Source organism: Balaenoptera acutorostrata, chromosome 3 (assembly GCF_949987535.1).
Source record: "Balaenoptera acutorostrata chromosome 3, mBalAcu1.1, whole genome shotgun sequence".
In the NCBI taxonomy this organism is placed as follows: Eukaryota; Metazoa; Chordata; class Mammalia; order Artiodactyla; family Balaenopteridae; genus Balaenoptera; species Balaenoptera acutorostrata.
This window is the reverse complement of record NC_080066.1, coordinates 24,811,726-24,831,439: the sequence shown is the minus strand read 5'-3', so window position 1 is coordinate 24,831,439 and position 19,714 is coordinate 24,811,726. Positions and strand designations below refer to the sequence as shown.

The window sequence follows — 19,714 nt, the reverse complement described above, 5'->3', positions numbered from 1 at the left end:
TATCAACTAGTCCTGCATTCAATCAAGTTAAAAAATAGTCATGAGAAAACGTAGTACTATATACTTCAACCTGAACCACAAGAATTCATAACAGGCGATTACAGCAGGACTATTTCCACAGTAAGTCCAAAAACTGGTACACTGGTTGTTTTCAAACAACAGGGGCAATGAGAATGCCTTTCATTAATACTTAAGCACCATAAAAGCATTGTAAGTGGCAAGAAATTCAACCTTACAGCACCACTATGAGAAAAGAACAGAGCCTATGCTGCGGGTACAGGTAAACAGTGATTATACTGTCTGTTCTTAAGCTTAGTTACTTCTCTCCTAATGAGCTAGGGTATCTCCCCACGTGTCCAGCCTGAGGGCTGTGGGCTAAAGAAAACCACAATCGGGGCTCTGGGGGTTAGCTTTTCCCCAGCCTCACACCCCACTGCCAGGATGCCGTTGACAAAATTATTGCTGGGTGTCCCCTTCTACTGAGAGCCCTCAATGCAACTCAACTGTTGTCATGGAAACAAGGCCAATGGCCCTGAACTGTCTCCCCGCATGTGGAATCCTTCAGAGGGAGAATGAAGAGTCAGTGATGGGCAAGGTTGACTCTGTGTCCTGCCCTTTCTGGACACAGCAGGAGCTACTGAAACACAGGAGCTTACATTCATCTGTGTTCTTTCTGCCACAGGCGGAGAAGATTCCCAATGGGAAAGTGCTGACTGCCAGCCAGCCTGGCACAGGTCTAAGAACAGTGAAAATCTCAAGCATCGTCCTCAAATCCCGGCTGCCCTTGCCTTCCATGGGTCAACCTAACTCCTGGTAAGAAAAGCACCCATTCTCTAGCCAGGGTTTCTCCACCTGGGCACTGCTGGCATCCTGGGGCAACTGATGCCTTGTTAGTAGGGGCTGTCCTGTGCCACAGGATGTTCCGTCCATCTCCAGCTCCTACCCACAGATGCCAGTAGCATCTGTCCCAGCTCTGTGTCATCGTCAGGATGCCCCCAGACACTGAGAGAACTGCCAGATCCTCCCCAGTTGAGAACCACTGATTTAGATACAGTTAAGACTGAAGTCGGTTAAGATGTGCATTTGGGTCCTGCTTCCACCATAGGCTCTGTGTGAGGTAGGACAGGAGATGAGCTTCTCTGATTTTCCTCAAGTTACAGGAAGACTAATCATACCTGCATGTCGGGTTATCGTGAGGATAACGAGATTACGTGTGGGGAGTGGCTGGCACCACTTCTTCCGTCCTGTCTGGGCTCAACAACTGAAGCGATGGTCGACATCGCTGCAATGACTTTCCACTGGAGGATGATGTGGGCGTCCAGGTGAAGTCTCCATGGCTTGATTTGCGTTTTTATTCTGTACGCTATCCTGAAGGGTCTGAGCATGTTAATATACTGTATATTCCAAAGATACCCCAAAGGTGTGTAACTTACTACAGGAGAACAAGGAATTGTGACGCGTCGGCCACGCCCTGCTCACCACCCCCCTGGCTGATGGACCTGAAGTCTCCCAGGAGCCCTGGAAGCTCAGAAACAACCAAGGTCCAGCAAGGGGACTAATTTGTACAAAACCACAAGTGAAATGATCAAATGTTCCAAATTCCTTTGCAAAGGCACGTTATACGTGCCATGTGTGCTTGTGCTTACTCTGAGCACAATCAAGATAATTAGGCAAAAAGTAATTCTGTTGGAATCTAGAAATCTCTCCACCGACTCCAAGCATGACATGTTCTTCAATATTGGGGGGGCTTTAAGTCAGGTTTCTACTATTCTAAACTCATCCATTCCTTTTCTTTAATGTTAAACACAGAACATTATCTATTCATGTAAAAGTTTATGGGATTTGTTGAAACAGACTCACAGACATAGATAACAAACTTATGGTTACCAAAGGGGAAAGGGGGGAGGGATAAATTAGGAGTTTGGGATTAACATATACACACCACTATATATAAAACAGGTAAACAACAGGGACCTACTGTATACCACAGGGAACCATATTCAGTATCTTGTAATAACTTATAACGGAAAAGACTCTGAATATATATATATATATATGTATAACTGAATCACTTTGCTGTATACCTGAAACACTGTAAATCAACCATACTTCAAAAAAAATTTTTTAATAAAATAAAATAAAAAAATTTTTAAAAGTACACACACACAAATGAACACATGTAAAACTGGGGCCATCCGAGTAAGATCATGGATTGTATCAATGTCAATATCCTGGCTGCAAAACTGTGTTTTTTATCCAAGGTGTCACCATTGGGGAAAACTGGGTGAAGAGTAGGTATATGGGGTCTCTCTCTGTATTATGTCTTACAACTGCATGTGAATGTACAATTATCTCAATAAAAATTTCAGTTTAAAAAAAAAAGTTTATCTGATTTGTTTATGTGGGTTCTTCTGGTTATAAATGGAGCTGGAGAAGAAACAGGGGGCAGAGTTTCACCTTATCCTTGACTTTGTGCCATCGACACGGGAAGTTCACTGTACACTGGCTGCCCACGGAAGGAAAGAGAGAGCTCGCAGGACGGAAGGATTCCCACGCTTTCATTTACACCTGCAGCTCACACACACCTCTGCACCAGGGGGCCTTTCTCAGGCAGGAGGGAATATGTGGAAGGTTCAGTAGCTGGGGTCCCATCATACGTGGTCCTCATTTTCCATTAGATCTTAAACCTCTGTAGACAGAATGAACTTAAACTTCTCTTTACATCCGTCTGCCTACTTGAGATCCTGCAATTTACAACTGCCTATCCATGAAAGAAAAGATGGAGATTAAAAGTACGACCTAGGGGACCTCCCTGGCAGTCCAGTGGTTAGGACTTCGCCTTCCAATGCAGGGGGTGCATATTCAATCCCTGGTCGGGGAGCTAAGATCCCACATGCCTCGTGGCCAAAAAACCAAAACATAAAACAGAAGTGATATTGTAACAAATTCAATATAGACAAAAAAAAAAATGGTCCACATCAAAAAAAAAAAAATCTTAAAAAAAAAAAAAGTACAACCTAACCTACAAAAAAAAAATAATCTGTCTGTGTTTTGAGGGGAAAAAAAACCTGCCTCCATACAACTATACTATCATTTATTATCAAATCATCCACAGAAAAAAGAATTATGATCAATTCTTAATTACTCTAACTAATGGCGAGTAGCATGGAAAATCTAGAAAAAATTAAAATATGCTATGACAATCACTTTGAAATGCGTCTGCTTCATAAATAAGAGATCGATGCCCCCTCCTCGTATCCCAACACCCATGACATGAAGTTCATGCAAATATTATCTTGCTTTCCCTGAAACCCAGGAACTGGAGAGAGCCAGAATAATCAGCGGTCAACAGAAGCCATTTGGGAAGGATAACTCACAGCTCAGATAACTAAGAGTGGACTGTATTTTTAAATTCTTAGTGTTTAGAATTAAAAGCAAGTCGCTATCTAGCAGATGCAGGCAGCGGTGTAGGGGGCCCTGAGATCAAGCCATCGTTGAGTGAACTCTTTATACATCTGGGCTTTGCGATTTTCATCGTTACCTTTACTGTTGGACTAAAGTTGCCCTCTTTAGCAGGTCTCACCAGATTTTTTCCAGCATGCATAAAAACATGATGTCCCCATGGCGCTTTCTGAGTTAACGTAATGCATGGGCTGCAGTTCAAGAACCCAGAGCACATGAAAAATAACACAAACAAGGCCCCCCTTCTGGTTTCTGAAAGTGGCAAAGGATGGGCGTGACACAAACTGAACATCTCTGCGATTCACCATCCCCGAGAGACTTTAACAAACCTCCCCAAGTCTTTAAAGAGATGAGAAGGACAAAGGAGGGAATGGCAGAGGGCAAGCTCCCAGGTCTGGGTGTTCGGGGCCAGAGCTGGAGGGAAGCCAGCCTGGGACCAGCTGCTGGGCAGAAACTCAGGAGTCAGGTCAGCAATACCAGCAGGATCACAGGGGTCGAGCCACCAGTCTGGTCACAACATGACCTACTGTCTAAGACAGACTCCCTTTCAAAGAACCACTGGGGTTTCAGTTGGTGAGAAGGAAATAGCAACCAGGAGTCACACAAACACTTACTGCTAAATTATTTGGTATCAGACACCCTGCCAGGTGGGACAGGGAATGTCATGGTCAAGAAATTAAGTTCTGGCCCTACATAGGTGGCCTCGAGCAAATTCTGGGAGAATCCAAGGATCCCAGTACCTGAAGGCCAAACTCAGCTACGAGTTTTGTATTGCTGCTGTATTTAGCTACCAAAAGACAGCAAAAGTCGGTCGCCATAGAAACCGCAACCTGAAAATCTATGGTAACAGCGGCTCACACCCTTTCTTACCCCTTTGGCTGGACCAGATGGAATGAGAAAGGAAAGCTTTTCACTCTTGGCCACACTTAACCTTCTCTCTCTGGCCTGTAACCTAGGTCTCAGATGTGAAAACAGACAAGGAGTTCGCTCCTAAAGGTTGAATCTACAAATGCACCAACAGATACATAATTCATAGCTGAAAAGAGCTAAAGAAATAACAGATGTGGAATGTTCCGTGTATTATGAGCACAGCCTGAAAACTCTCAACAGAGAAGAAATATGTGCATGGAATGCCTTTCCTTATGTGTTTGTGTAAAAATATAATAATGGCCACATGTAGCATCTTTTTTTCTCAATTAGCCTTCTCTCAGCGGCCCCTTCCTTCTGTTTCTTAAACATGAACTTATGGGGAAAGCAAGAAGCAATGAAGCAAGTGAGACAGGAATCACTTGAAACCAAAGCAAGCTCAATTTAACTTACTGCTTTGCCATTAGTGGAAGCCCTTTATTTACAGATGTCAAGGGCACTTTTAATGCGTATCAGTTATAGATACACAATTCTGGATCCATTCAACCGCTACCCAAGTCAAAGAGAGCAGGAGCTGAGCTATGGGGGGGACACCAGGAGCCTGGGTATTTTATCCAAGTACTGGACCAGGTACACTTTTTACCTGCTGTGAGTCCTGATGAAGTAAAAGTCTTAGTTATCATAACCTCGACTCCCTATAACCTCCACCTTGGCCACAGATATTGATGGGGAATTGGTCAGGGAGGCAACAATGGAAGGGAACGTAGCTAGTATCGTGGGTGTACATGTCCCACTGAAAATCACATCTCTCCTCAGCCTCCAATAAAAGGGAAATAACCTGGAAGCATCAGGTCATCACTGTCCAACCGCATCCCCTCCGTTCACAGCTACAATCATATCAGAGGAATCGCGTGTGATATTAGGAAGACATGCACCGCAGTGGAAAAACAGGGCAGAAGGCAGAAACCTGTCATTTATGGCCAAGTCTGCCCCTAAACTAACACGTTCCCCCCAAGGTGTTCCTTAAGCTCCCCGTGTGTCCACTGATCTATGTGTTTAAAGAGGAAACAACACATACACCATACACCGTAGCACCTGACACTACGTTATTGTCAAGACCCTGAGAGATCGTAGGGCCAGATGCTGTGAAAAGAAAAAACCCACAGGCAACACACAGGAGGCAATATTCCCTCTACTCTGTGATCACGTCCAGCAAGAAGCCAACATTGGCCCTGCAAGCTCACCTGCAATGGGGTGTCATAGAACCTGGGGGGTTTTATGCTGAGCTCTTTTCTTAATTTCAATTCATCCCTAATCTTCCTCTCGGTGCTCTCAACTATTTCCTCCACTTAGCCAAGAACTGACCTGGGGTATTTTCAGCTGATCATGAAAGTACCAGTTTGGTACTGAACCCACCAAACAGGAGCCACCAAGCCCTTTGCTTCCTCTCTGTACAAAGTCACCCCTGTTATTTGGAACCGCTCGCGGGAACTTACTTCATTCAAGCTGTACTGATGACCTCTCCTGAGCCTTTAACCTTCTAAGTTGAGATCTGTACTTAGTCCTTCACTAACCTACTCAAGAATGGGTATTGAGTGCTTAAGATGGGCTGCACTGTTCAAGGCACTGGGGTGGCGCAGTCATGAAAATAAACAATCTCCTTTCACGGAGGGTACATTCCAGGAAGAAGAAACAGACCAGACGCAGAGAAAGCAAACTGATGCAGACGATGTGGGAGGATCAACGCCGAGCAGGCTGTGGGGAGATGGAGGTGAGGGTGCTTTTTTTAATTTTAAGCAGAGACTTGAAGAAAGAGAGGGAAGAAACCTTGAGGCATTGGCCAGAGGGACCACTTTCTAGGCAGAGCATCACTGCGAAGGCCTGGGGACTTAGTGTGTTGGATGGAGAGCAGGAAGCCGGCGGGTGGAGCAGAGTGTATGAGAACCTCGAGCAGCAAAGCGGCTCAGAGGACACATCACGCCTGAGTCAGATCAGAAGCCACATAAGCAATGGAGTGACACGATCTGAATTTTGTTTTAAAAGAATCTGTCTGGATGCTCCTGGAAGAACAAACTGTAGAGGGGCAGAGAATAACAAGCCCAGAAATAAATTCTGAAATGAATGCAAGAGTCCAGGGAGGATGATAGCCTAGACTAGGGTAGTGGTGATGGACAAAGTGAAGGGTGATTGAACTCCGGATGGAATTTCAAAGTAGAGCCAACAGACTGTGTGAAGGGACGGAACGGAGGTGTGAAGAGAAGAACCAACACATGTAGCAGGCCTGAGACTGCAGTCCTGAGAAAGGCCTGCTTCCAGGATCAGGTCTTGGCTGGCCTATGGGGACACAGCGGATAAACTGAACCCGACAATGACATGAAATCTTCCCTAAATGTAAGAGTGGTCTACGGTGCCTACATGGTTTGTACCAACCATAGGGTTTATACTGACCCCCCCACCCCAGTTTCCCTCTGGGAGTCTGGAAGATGGGTACCCACACAGCCGGCCCCCCATGACAGCCCTGGGCAGTGAGTCTCTCATGAGCATCCTTAGCACACGTTGGCCCAACACGCTATGGGAGGAATTAAGAAGTTGCCTTGGGCAACTTCTCTGGGAGAGCACTCTTGGAAGCGTTATGTGTGGGTTTCCAGAATTCACCCCATGAGACTTTTCCCTTTGCTGATTTTGCCATCTGTCTTTCACTATAATAAACTGTAACCGTGATTGTAACAACCTTGAGTCCTGGTGAATTACCAAACCTGGCGGCAGATCTAGGAACCCCGACATACAAGGCATGCAAGGTTTATGGCCCCAGCTCAATGCTTTATTTAGAGTTCCTTCGGCTCTTCTGCAAATCTCTAAATAGCTTCTTTGGTATTTCAAACACCAAAGGTTTTAAATATTTTGTTAACAGAAAGAATGAAAAAAAAAATTCAAACAATTTCACTTTTTTAAGGGGTAAAAATGAAGAACGATTTTAGTGACATTTCAAATACTGTTCTTTCCTTGAAATTACAAGGTGTAGTCACAAATGAGGTGCACTGAAAAGCCCCCGCTTTCCCTGGGCTGAACATCTGTATTCCTCTAAGGGGAAAGTACTGTATTTCAATTACCTGGCAAATTAGGAACTGCTGTTTCTTATTTGCAGGTCTTTTTGATATATATAGGAGTTGTCAGTGAAACTTCTATACCTTAACATTTGCAAACAAGAGGGGTCACAAATGAAGATTACAATTTACAAGAACAGCAGAAAATGAAAAGTAGCAGTAATTATAAAAGGCTTATGAGCGCCTCGCACATGAAATACTACATTCATTATAGTTAGACTCATTTTTTTTTAAAAAAACCTTGCTTTTTTTTAAAATTAATTAATTGATTTATTTATTTTTGGCTGTGTTGGGTCTTCGTTTCTGTGTGAGAGCTTTCTCTAGTTGCGGCAAGCGGGGGCCACTCTTCATCGCGGTGCGCGGGCCTCTCACTATCGCGGCCTCTCTTGTTGCGGAGCACAGGCTCCAGACGCGCAGGCTCAGTAGTTGTGGCTCACGGGCCCAGCTGCTCCGTGGCATGTGGGATCATCCCAGACCAGGGCTCGAACCCGTGTCCCCTGCATTGGCAGGCAGACTCTCAACCGCTGCGCCACCAGGGAAGCCCTATACTCTTATTGTCTAGTCTCCCTTGGCCCTATTTTTAAAACTTAACTAAATTACCTCAAATCCACTCCTTATATTGTAGTAAATACTTAGTGAATTAGAACTGAAGCAGTATAAAAAACCCTGGCCAAAAAACTGGATTAGCCCTGTATTAACTTCATTTTTCATGACAGAAACAAACTCTGAGAGAAACCCACCCTAGTAGTCCTTCGGGAGGACAAAAGTAAAAAGCTTTTATTGAAATTGGGGCATTTCACTTTATTTGACAGTGGGATGTGTCGTAAGTTAATCATGTGATGGCTTGCAAAGGTAATATAATAAGTAAAAAAGAAAGCTAGTGAGAGACCTTGCTGATTTGCAGTGCAGGAATATATACTAAATATTTTTCTCAAATAAATTAGTATTGATACATGGATTATTCTCAGCAAATCTATTGGGTCTCTAAATAATGGGACTGGTTTTCAAGAAAAAAAAATTTCATTATTTATGTTTCAATAACAAAAAATATTTTTAAATCCCTTCCCTTTTTTTTGGTACTCATTTCATTAATTACTTATTTTTCTTCTAAATATATGTTTTAAAATTTACCTGCATTTTCCAAATAGGGAAGTCAGAATTCTCAGTAAAATATGGCAACCAAAAGTCACTTAAAGTGTTCTCTCAAATCAAGGGCAGTAAGTCTTCTCTCATTTTTATTAAAATGAAGCAACTGCTAAGAGAGCTTGAACCTTATCCCATGTCCCCATGCAATGCCTCTGAACTTAATTACCTCCATTTAAGTGGAATTACTCAGTAGAGAATACTACTATGTGCTTTCTTAAATTACTGTACATCCATGAAACGCGGTTGTACTGGGTGGAAAAGCAACCCCTAAAAAAAAGGCATATCCACTCAGAACCTGCGAACGTGACCTGATTTGGAAACAGGGACTCTGCAGATGCGCTCAAGTTAAGCTGCGGTCACGCTGCCTTAGCACAGGCCCAAATCGAACGACCGGTGTCCCTAAGGGGGAAATTGGTACAGACACGTAGAGAGGCCATGTGGAGACGGAGGCAGAGATTGGAGGTCTGCTGTCACACCCAAGAAATAGTAAGGACTGCGGGCAACCCCCAGAAGTGAGAACAGACTCAAGGGACAGTGTCTCCCTCAAAGCCTTCAGAGAGAGTGCGGCCCTGCTCACACCTCGACGTTTACCTCTAGCCTCCAAAACCATGACAGAATGAATTTCCCTTGTTTGCAGCTATCCAGTTTGTGGTATGTTATGACAACGGCCTTAGGAAACTAATAGTGGTTGTTCTCAGGATTTCAAAGTTAAGTGTATAATTATTCCCCCCATACAAAGTCTGGTTCAGAAAATTGCCCCTTTCTTTTCCATCAAATTGAAATAAAAGAAAACATTCATAAAAGCATCTCACAAGCTCTAAGAACACAGAATTTTCAATTCAGCCAATTTTTATTTATTAATTGCCCACTCCATACATCCTGTAGGCCCTGTGAAAAGTAGAAAATATTCAGTATCTACTCTTAAAAGCAACTACTGTATAGCACAGGGAACTCTGTTCAATATTCTGTAATAATCTAAAAGGGAAAAGAATTTGAGAAAGAATACATACATGTGTGTGGATAACTGAATCACTTTGCTGGACACCTGAAACTAACAACATTGTTAACCAACTAAACTCCAATATAAAATAAAATATTTTTTAAAAAGCAACCATTAATTAAAAACAAAATATTGAGGACAGGGAGAATTCTCAAGTACTCCATAAAAATAGTAGTCTGATTTCTAACAGAAAAACATTAAAGTGAGGGAATGAGGCAACTGTATTTTAGAGGAAAATATAAACAATTATGAAACCCTGGAATCGGGTCAAGAGAATTATATAGAGAGTAACTGCTCAATAAACATTTACTGAGTTACTTAATTATTAGTTTAAAATATATGAGGATTATTAATGTTTATATATTTTTAGTCTTAGTATTCATAGTTCTAAATAATAAGTGCATATCCAATTAATCTGTAACTACATTAACTCAAAGCATTTCAAATCAGTGAGTTAAATGCCATTTGTCCATTCAATAATTCATCGTATATTTGAGAAATATTTACTGAGTATGACTATAGCCAAGGAGTAATGTTTCATTGAATGAAAGATATGGGAGCTTTACCCTACAGTCCAAGCTACAAGACTTTAAAAAGGGGAGTCCCACATGAAGACAGCTGACTAAAAACACACATTAATTTCACCTCTTCCTAAACTCTAACCAAAATTACAGTAAAGAATTTTAAAGACGCAAAGCCACTTGAACAGAAACTAAAGAATAGAAGCTAAAATGCAGATGAACAAGAAGCAACTAATTTAACATATTCAACAGAGCCAAGTCCCAAGCCTCCTGCAGAAAAGCTGAGACCCAGCCTAATGAACAGGGCAGGACCTTCAGGAGGCTCAGAAACCGGTAACAGCAGGTATGTCTGAAACTGGGGGTGCGTGGGAGGTGATAGAATAAGACGCGTGGGGAGCTGTCTAGGAAGCAGTTGGACCCCAGGTATCCTCCCCTCCCTGACTCTACAGACCAGTGGTCCTCCAGTTTCCTCTGAAGAGGATGAAGCAGGTGGTCCCTGGTCTGTGGATGCAGGAAAATACAAACTCAGCACAGAAACCCCAGGCTCTCTTCTTGCCACTCAGCTCCTAGAATGTGGGCAGCTCGACCTTGAACCCCAGGTGGGAAGTTGAAATTCTCCTCCTTGGAAATCAGCTAAAGAGGAAAAACCATCATACAAAGAAGTAGCCTCCATACAAAGAAGGTCCCCCTACATGACCCAGTCCTGCCCTCAGCTTTCGAATCTCCCTCTTACTCAAAGAGCGCACAGTCAAGGATTCTCAGATACCTGAGGAAAGCCTCTAGCAAGAAAGTTAGAAACCAAAAGCAACATGGAGGAAACAAACTACTCTGGGAAAAGAAAACTTTAAAAAATCAATACTTCCAACAAGATAAAGTCATGCTTCCAGGCTGCAAGGAGGCCATAAACAGAGCAGCATTCAGAGAAAAAGCGCCAGACAAGTGCTCATAAAAACACAACAGGGCTTCCCTGGTGGCGCAGTGGTTGAGAGTCTGCCTGCCAATGCAGGGCACACGGGTTCGAGCCCTGGTCTGGGAAGATCCCACATGCCGCGGAGCAACTCGGCCCGTGAGCCACAATTACTGAGCCTGCGCGTCTGGAGCCTGTGCTCGGCAACGAGAGGCCGCGATAGTGAGAGGCCCGCGCACCGCGATGAAGAGTGGCCCCCGCTTGCCACAACTAGAGAAAGCCCTCGCACAGAAACGAAGACCCAACACAGCCATACATACATACATACATACATACATAAAAAAAAAAAAAAAAAAAAAACACAACAGCACAAATGAGTGCAGAAAACCTCTGACAGTAGAGCAAAAACGGAGGAGAAAATGAAAACCTTAAATGAAAAGAAGAAGAAAAAATTACACAGCCAGCCCAGGACTACCACCTGGTCACAGATGAAGAAGACAACAGAGGAAAGAGAGGTGGAAGACGTCATTTTAGAAGAAGCATCCCCAAAATTAATGGCAGAGTTGCAGACACCCGGGGTACCCTGCGTCCTGGATGGAAACAGACATCTGCAAAGGCCTATCATCGTGAAATTTCACAACAGTGGAGAAAAGGAGAATATAAGATGCCCGAGGAGAAAAGTAAAAATGGAGCAATACCTCCAAATTCTTGAGGAAAGTGACAGCTGACCTAGAATTCTACACCCAAACTATCAGGGAAGCGTGAGGACAAAATCAGGATTCTTTCAGTCACTCGAGGTGAGAGGAGAGCAGGCTGCCAGCACTAAGATGTCTTGCTTCGTTTTATCATCTTTGTAAGCTGAGGACAAAATGCCAAAGTAAGCCAGACCTAGATTGTTAACGGCACCTGGCTTCTCCTGACCACACTCTGAACAAGGTCCCAGGGCCCCCTCGAGGTCCCGCCGCCTGGAGCAGAAGAGAACATTCAAGCCACTGCACAGAAATGCTGTGCTGGCCCTGTTCTGAGAACCAGAGCCAGACCCGTCCTCATTTCTAAGGGAGGTCCGGTACCTGGAGTTCAAGCTACAGTTCGGCTGATGACCCAACTAATTCCCTAAGATTAGCTCAGGACTGTGCCTACTCAACTCCCCTGCAAACTCTGTGGGAAAGTGAGGCCAGCTTAGGACCGAGGCACTGTCCAGCCATCCTCCACTCTGGAGAGCAGGAAAACACCCTCTCCTGAAACAATCAGGGCTGGTCTTGTTTCTCGTGTTGTCAAAAGTAAGTTGTGTAATATTAAGGAAAACATACATAGGTAGTAATACTACAAGGAGAGGCAAGGAAATGGTCAACACCAAAGTTAGGGAGCTGGTTACCCAGAGCCAGGAAAGAGGATGGGGAAAGGTCAGGTGGAGGGATGCTAATGGACCCGCAACTTCCCGTGTCTAGACGGGGGGCAGGGGGGATTTGTATTTCCACTATATCACTCTGTCAACTCCTCACGTGTATATTTCAAATGTATGTGTATAATATATTCCAAAATAAAGATACTCTATTTTGAAGTAAAATTTATTTTCTCAAGGGCAAGGAACATGATCAGATTTATACATTTAAAATATCACTAAGGGAAGCAACCTAACCGTCCATCAAGAGATGAATGGATAGAGAAGGTGTGGTGTATACACACACACAACACTACTCAGCCATAAAAAAGAATGAAATGCCATTTGCAGCAACATGGATGGGCCTAGAGATTATCATACTAAGTGAAGTAAGTCAGACAAAGACAAATATCGTATGATATCACTTATATGTGGAATCTAAAAAAGTGATACAAACGAAATTTATTTACAAAACAGAAATAGACTCAGGCATCAAAAATAAACTTACGGTTACCAAAGGGGAAAGTGGGGGAGGGATAAATTAGGAGTTTGGGATTGACAGATACACACTACTATATATATAATAGATAAACAACAACAAGGCCCTACTGTATAGCACAGAGAACTATACTCAGTATCTTGTAATAACCTATAATGGAAAAGAATCTGAAAAAGAATACATATATACACACACACACACATATATATGTATGACTGAATCACTTTGCTGCACACCTGAGACTAACTCAACTCTACTTCAATAAAAGTGTTTTTTTAATGTCACCAAGGCCACTGGGAAAAGACAGTGGACACCAGCTGTAGAGGTCAAACGAGTGACAAGGGTGGTGGGCTGGCTTCCGAAGAGGCAGTGGAACCAATTCATGGAAGAGTAAATGCTCTTTTTCTTAATTTTAATTTTAATTTAATTTTATTTTTTGCAGGAAAGGAGAAGGAAAAAGAAGTTATCTGGTCAGTGAGCAAAAAAAAAAAAAAAAAAAAAAGCCCAAGATAATGTTGCATGATCAGTGTGATTATTACTGCTAATAATAATTTAATAATTATTTTCAGAAGAGGTCTTAAGTCCAATGTTGCCAATGAGAAAAGTGCTGAACAAGAGTATCGGCGATTCACCCTGCTAGGTTAAGGTTCTGAGCTAGGACTTCCTCGTAAATAAAATCCAGGAAGCCAGCGCCCCAGCCCGAGCCTCACACTCTTGCTGCAGGCGATACCTAGACACCATTTTAATTTCATTTTCCACATGAAACTTCTACGGCCCTGCAGAAATGTGCCCGCTCGGAACTGAAAAGCAGGTTTACGTCAGCCCACCACAGGCCCATCCACAAGTCTCCCAGGAAACGGTCCATGTAGAGCTGTTTCCCACCTACTCGAGCTCCAAATAGGAAGAGACCATTTTATGGGTCCCTCTTGCTGAAGGGATCACTCCTGCCCAGAACTTAATATTCTACACATCATATAAATTTTAAGCATAATTTTAAGAGTGTTAAGAACTAGGTGATCTATTTCAGTCACGGTACATTTCTTTCATTGTCTATTAGAGGAAGGCCTACTACCCAACAGATACTCATATGAGTTTCTCAAGCCATCAAGAGAAGCATCGTTTTCTATCATTTTTACCGAGCAAATACCAAAATTAGACTTGTTCCATTTTCTTTTGTTTCTTTGGTAAGCAGTGAGAGGGTGAAAATGAGATTTCCATAATAATACAAGATGGAGGGGAAAAAATGTAAACCTGAAAAAAAATTTAATAAGATTCAAATTACCTTATAATATCCTTATTAATTACTTGATAAAAGATTTTAAGCATTATCTTGGAATATGGGTATTTGGGAGGATTACAAAACAGAGCAAAATGAAACAGATAACATTTCAAACATTTTAAATGAACACCGGCCAAGAAGGTAGCTTTTTAAATAGCGGGAAATGATTTGATGTGGGCAACTTTTTTACACAGTTTATTCTCGAAAAGAGGAGAAAAACTGCTATGAATCTACGTCTTACCTTAAACACTTCCATCGGAAGAGGAAAGTTAGCAGCATCAACAAGGGATTTCTCCAGAGCACATTTCCACTCTGAGTCCATCTTCAAAGGATAGATTTCTGTATCAACAGCAAATCACATAAGAGTTTAAGGGCTGAAATGTTCTACTGGGTGGTTCTTTCTCGGATTTTATCTTCTCAGGATTTCATAATAACTTGGCAGGCGCAGCAACCGTAAGAATTCATACCCTGCCCGCCATAAAAGGCCACCTGCTAAAGAGATTTCCTGAAATTAAATAGCAATTTGGGATTCTGCGATCAGAAATGAAGAATAAACTTAATAGAGCTCTTCTGCAGGGAATACAGGCATGCATTCTGGGCATAATTTAATAGTATAAATCACATTAACCACACTTCATCCGTCCACTGCCCCGAATTCCATACATCACCTGGGAAGTAATATCCATGGATGAAGAACTTATTATCTGATACATTTCCAAACTAGAAAAGACTTTTGTCTGGCGTTTTCAGTTATTACAGCCTGTTTTTCACTAAATCTCTAAGCTCTCATATGCTAAAAGTAGTCCGCGTTTAAGTCAGGAAATTATGAAAAGGTAAATTAAAATTTACCAACCAAGTCTAATATTTACACTTGAGATGTTGCTAACACATCACATGTTGCCCATGTTTTCCCCCAGGCGGTGGGGGGAAGGGATTTACGAAAGGAGGTTACACTGTCTGAATACAAAATTAAAAGAACAAAATCGTTGAGCACTGTTTTTACCAATTGCCGAAACTGCAGGGGAATTTTATGATCTGATCTCAACAGATTTAAGACCTTATCAAAATAGGATTTGCAGAAGCACTCACTTGGAGTAGATATGTTTATACCTTCCCTATATCAACCCAGGCTACTTCAGACAGACAGCTAGGATATGAATATGAATTTAAGCACAGTTAAAAGGCAACATTAAGCCTTTGGGGCTATATTTTTAATTTCTTGCATGTCTGCTTTTTAGCAGGCGGCCATATATTTTGATGATCATAGCTTCTGAACTCACCTTGAGCTTGAAGCACCTGTGTTTCAGCAGTTTACTTAGTCTTTTCAGACTATCACAATTATGGTTAGGTGAGAGATGCTGTCAGAAGGAGCCAAGTTATCAATGCACTGCCCACCGTCCCTCGTTGTCAGACACACCAAGTCACATAAAGGATAATTAATGACAAGATAGGCTCTACTTGTGTATAGTGTCTATAATTCTTTCTAGCCTTTTATTTATGCTTTTACACCACTGCAGAATTTTTTTCCCCAATTTGGCGTTTCTCTATCAGAGAAAAAATAGCCTGTAATTCTTCTTGGTATACATGTTTGGGGGAACATAGTGAGGTCCCCCCAACAAACACCTCTACAGAGAATGAATGAATGGCCCCTCCAACCTCCACAGGTGGGGGGGCGGGGTCCTGAGGGAGAAACCGCCTATCACAGAGTCCCACAAAGGAGGAAGAAGGACCAATTCACGGAGCCCTACAAATCGTCCAGAGACGGTGAGGCAGATTCCCTGGAATATACCAGTGGTCCAGCTCAGGGGCACTGCATCAAAGTCTCAGTGAAAAGAGAAGGCAATTCAGGATTCTAGGAGGCAAAGCCCAGAGGACACCAAGGGCAGCAGTTCAAGACGGGGTCAGGAGGGAAACAATAAACAATACCCTGGACTTCCTCAGTAGAACCGAAACAAATCCACTCTTCCAGGGTTCTGGAAGCAGGTCGATGGGGAGTTCAAGCTCAACATGGTAGTAAAAGGAGAACCAAGTCATGGAAAAGGATGGTGACCTCCAAAGACAAGGTCAAAGGAAGGGTCTGCAGACATACAGGGGATAGAAAAAGGGAAGAGAAAGTGTTGGTGCCCGAGCTCTCACAATCTATAACTGAGGTCTCTGGGTGGGAAGGGGAGCCCCTGAGGCAGAGAAGAGGGTAAAAGAAGAATGGCTTAAAAATTACTCAAGGCCAGAGCCATGAAAACCCAACATGGTCAGGTCCAAACTCAGAACTGAGCGAGGAGACAGGCAGCCCCCGAGGGATGCTCACAGCCTCTCCTGACAGCTGGACACACACACACACTGGCAGAGCAGGACTGGACCAGCCACCTCATCCTAGAAGGCTGCATCCACCCGATGCCACGTCTGTTCCACCAAACCGAAGGCCAGTAGCCTAAGAAGCCTGGTGCTTTGATCTGAATGTGCCCCCCGCTCCCCCAAAATTCATATGTTGAAACATCTAAGGTGATGGCATTAAGAGGTGGGGCCTTTGAGAGGTGATGAAGTCATGAGGACGGAGCCCCTATGATGAGATTAGAGTGCTTATAAAAGAGACCCCAGAGAGCTCCTCGCCCCTTCCTCCAGGTGAGGACACAGTGAGAAGACGCCGTCTATGAACCAGGAAGTGGGTCCTCAACGGACACTGAATCTGCTGTTGCCTTGATCTTGGACATCCAGCCTCCAGAACTGTGAGAAGTCAACGTCTCCTGTTTACAAGCCACCCAGTCTGTGGTGTTGTGTTACAGCAGCCTGAGTGGGTGAAGACACCCAGGAAGTCTCACGGGACTTTTATCTCTGTCCTACAATCTTAAGATTCTTTGTCTTCGTGCTGCGGATGTTGAATCCTAATATGGAATTTAACCCCACGGCAGGGCATGCTCCTTGTCTTAAAAGGTGAAAATCAACTGCAGTTTTATCAGTACGCTCAACCACCTGCAGAAGCTAAACACCTCCTAGTTACAATAAGCAGAGGACAACAGTCCATGCCTGTGTTTCATTAGACAGAGAGGCGCTTGGTTACGCCGGCAAGTTTATGGACAATAAATAGCACCATTAAAAGAACATAAAACAGGTTCTTAAAGTGATCGTGTTGCAGGTAATTTAATAGAGTGTAGCATGTCAGTTTCTGTTGGTGGGAAGTAATAAGCAATTAAAACCTGTCCTGATTCATCTTTAACTAGAAGCCTGAGTGAAAATGAGGTGTCCCCCTCTGTGCATGTTGGCAGGCCATCTCACAGAGAGTGTGGCAGGAAGAGGAGTGAACAAAGTCATCATCTCACAGCCTCGGGTGATGGAAGCCCTGGAGGGGCGATCCCCTTTATTCATGCACCTTACACCCTCCTCTCCTTCCTTCTCCACCAAGCTCTGACCAGTAAGGAAAGGCTCATCTACGCTTCTTAATAGACACTGGGAAGTGCTATGGACTGAATGCTTGTGTCCTCCCAAAATTAGTATGTTGAAGCCCTAATCTCTCAATGCCATGGTACTTTGGGAGGTAATTAGGTTTAGATGGGGTCATGAGGGTGGGGCCCCCATGATGGGATTAGTGCCTGGTAAAAGGAGACACCAAAGAGCTCTCTTTCAAGTGCATGCTTGCTCTCTCTCAATACCCCATAGAGGGCTTCCCTGGTGGCGCAGTGGTTGAGAATCTGCCTGCTAATGCAGGGGACACGGGTTCGAGCCCTGGTCTGGGAGGATCCCACATGCTGCGGAGCAACTACGCCCGTGAGCCACAATTACTGAGCCTGCGCGTCTGGAGCCTGTGCTCTGCAACAAGAGAGGCCGCTACAGTGAGAGGCCCGCGCACCGTGATGAAGAGTGGCCCCCACTTGCCACAACTAGAGAAAGCCCTCGCACAGAAACGAAGACCCAACACAGCCATAAATGAATGAATAAATAAATAAATGAATAAATAAAAATTTTAAAAAAAATGGTATTATTAAAAAAAAAAAAATACCCCATAGATAGAGATACAGATACAGATACAGATATAGGTATATACATCTCCATGCACACATAAAGAGGAGGCCGGGGGACTTCCCTGGTGGTCTAGTGGTTAAGGCTCCACGCTTCCAATGCAGGGCGCATGGGTTCAATCCCTGATCAGGGAATAAGATCCCACATGCCGTGCAACATGGTCGAAAGATTTAAAAAAAAAAAAAAGAAGAGGCCAGCTGAGGACCCGGCAAGAAGTTGGCCATCTACAAATCAGGAAGAGAGCCCTCACCAGTACTCAACCATGCTGATGCCCTAATCTTGGACTTCCATCCTCCAGAACCATGGATTTGTGTTGTTCAAGCCCCCTCCCCCAATCAATGGTATTTCATTAAGGTAGCCCAAGCTAAAACAAACAACAACAACTCTTTTTGAATAAGAAATAGTTCAAGTAAGAAGCATCTGAATTAGACTTAGAAACTTCTGGCTCCAGGAACTACCTAAAATAGAAAGAAAAGGGGGGAAAATGGTTGACATAAAGATTGTGAAGGGAAAAAATATACAAAAGAATATAGAGGTAAGGATTTTTCTTAAACTTCAAAAAGTTTCATCTCTTTAGTTTCTGCAAAACTATGTCAGATTCTATCCTGCTTTCTAAACATCCAAAAATATGAAAGCGGGTGGGGCCTCTAAATGACCCCTGACCTCAATGACCTACTTAAATTTCTTAGAAGATCAAATATAATCTTAAAACTCTGATCACAGATTGAATATTTAGAAAATACCAATCACCTGAGTAATACTTAGCAGCACAGCAAACGTATGATTATCCCCATTTTACAGATGTAAAAACTGAGGTTCAAAGTAGAGTAACTTGCCCAGAAGCTCTGTAGCCAGTGACAAAAGTGGAGAGAGAGGCTGACTTGAACCCTGACTCCAAGCCCATGTTCCTTCCACTCTGTTGGGTTTCTCAAGCTCTATTCACAAGTGGACCCTTTTAAAGGAAGAAATTCTCATCCTGAACCCCACAGACCACATTCCCGTGCATCTTATATCCTGGAGCTGTCCTGGGTGCTACACAAGAGATCACATCTCTACTTGCTCAGAAGCCCCCCTAACACTTCAGGGGAAAGAGGACAGTACAGTCCTCCTTGTGTGGCGGTGCCTCCACCCGGGCTCTCCCCTCCAAATTGGCTTCCAAATCTCCATCAATTATTTGGCTCCTGGAAGGTGGACTTGGCTGGTTCCTTCCTTCTGTCTAGACACACCCGAGTTTTTATTCAGTCAACTCACTCAACACATATTTACTGAGCACCTATTATGTGCTGGGCAGGGTGTCAGGGGACACAGCAGAGAATGGGTCCCGCACTTTCAGCTTCAGTGGTGAGTGAAATCCTCTCAACCAAAGTCTGAATGAAGTGGGGGTGTGGTAAAGCAGCATTCCAAAAGAGGGGACATTCATAGAAAGCTCGAGGAACACAGAGAAGGCCACAGGGCAGGAAAATAAATAAATGAGGTGAGGCATTAGGGGTACACAGCTGGAAAAGCAGCTCCAGGTCTGTCTAATCATGATTTGCCT

At 43.5% G+C, this 19,714-nt stretch overlaps 1 protein-coding gene across 6 annotated transcripts in view; it reads right to left on the bottom strand.

Annotated features, from left to right (window-relative positions):
* Positions 1 to 19,714, bottom strand: part of SFMBT2 (Scm like with four mbt domains 2) — a 224,681-nt gene that overhangs the window by 89,135 nt on the left and 115,832 nt on the right. For all 6 annotated transcript variants that reach the window (XM_057544328.1, XM_007167433.2, XM_057544331.1 and 3 more), the window contains one exon: positions 14,408 to 14,505. In XM_057544328.1, the coding sequence (XP_057400311.1) occupies positions 14,408 to 14,505 (98 nt within the window). The remainder of the gene's footprint in view (positions 1 to 14,407; positions 14,506 to 19,714) is intronic.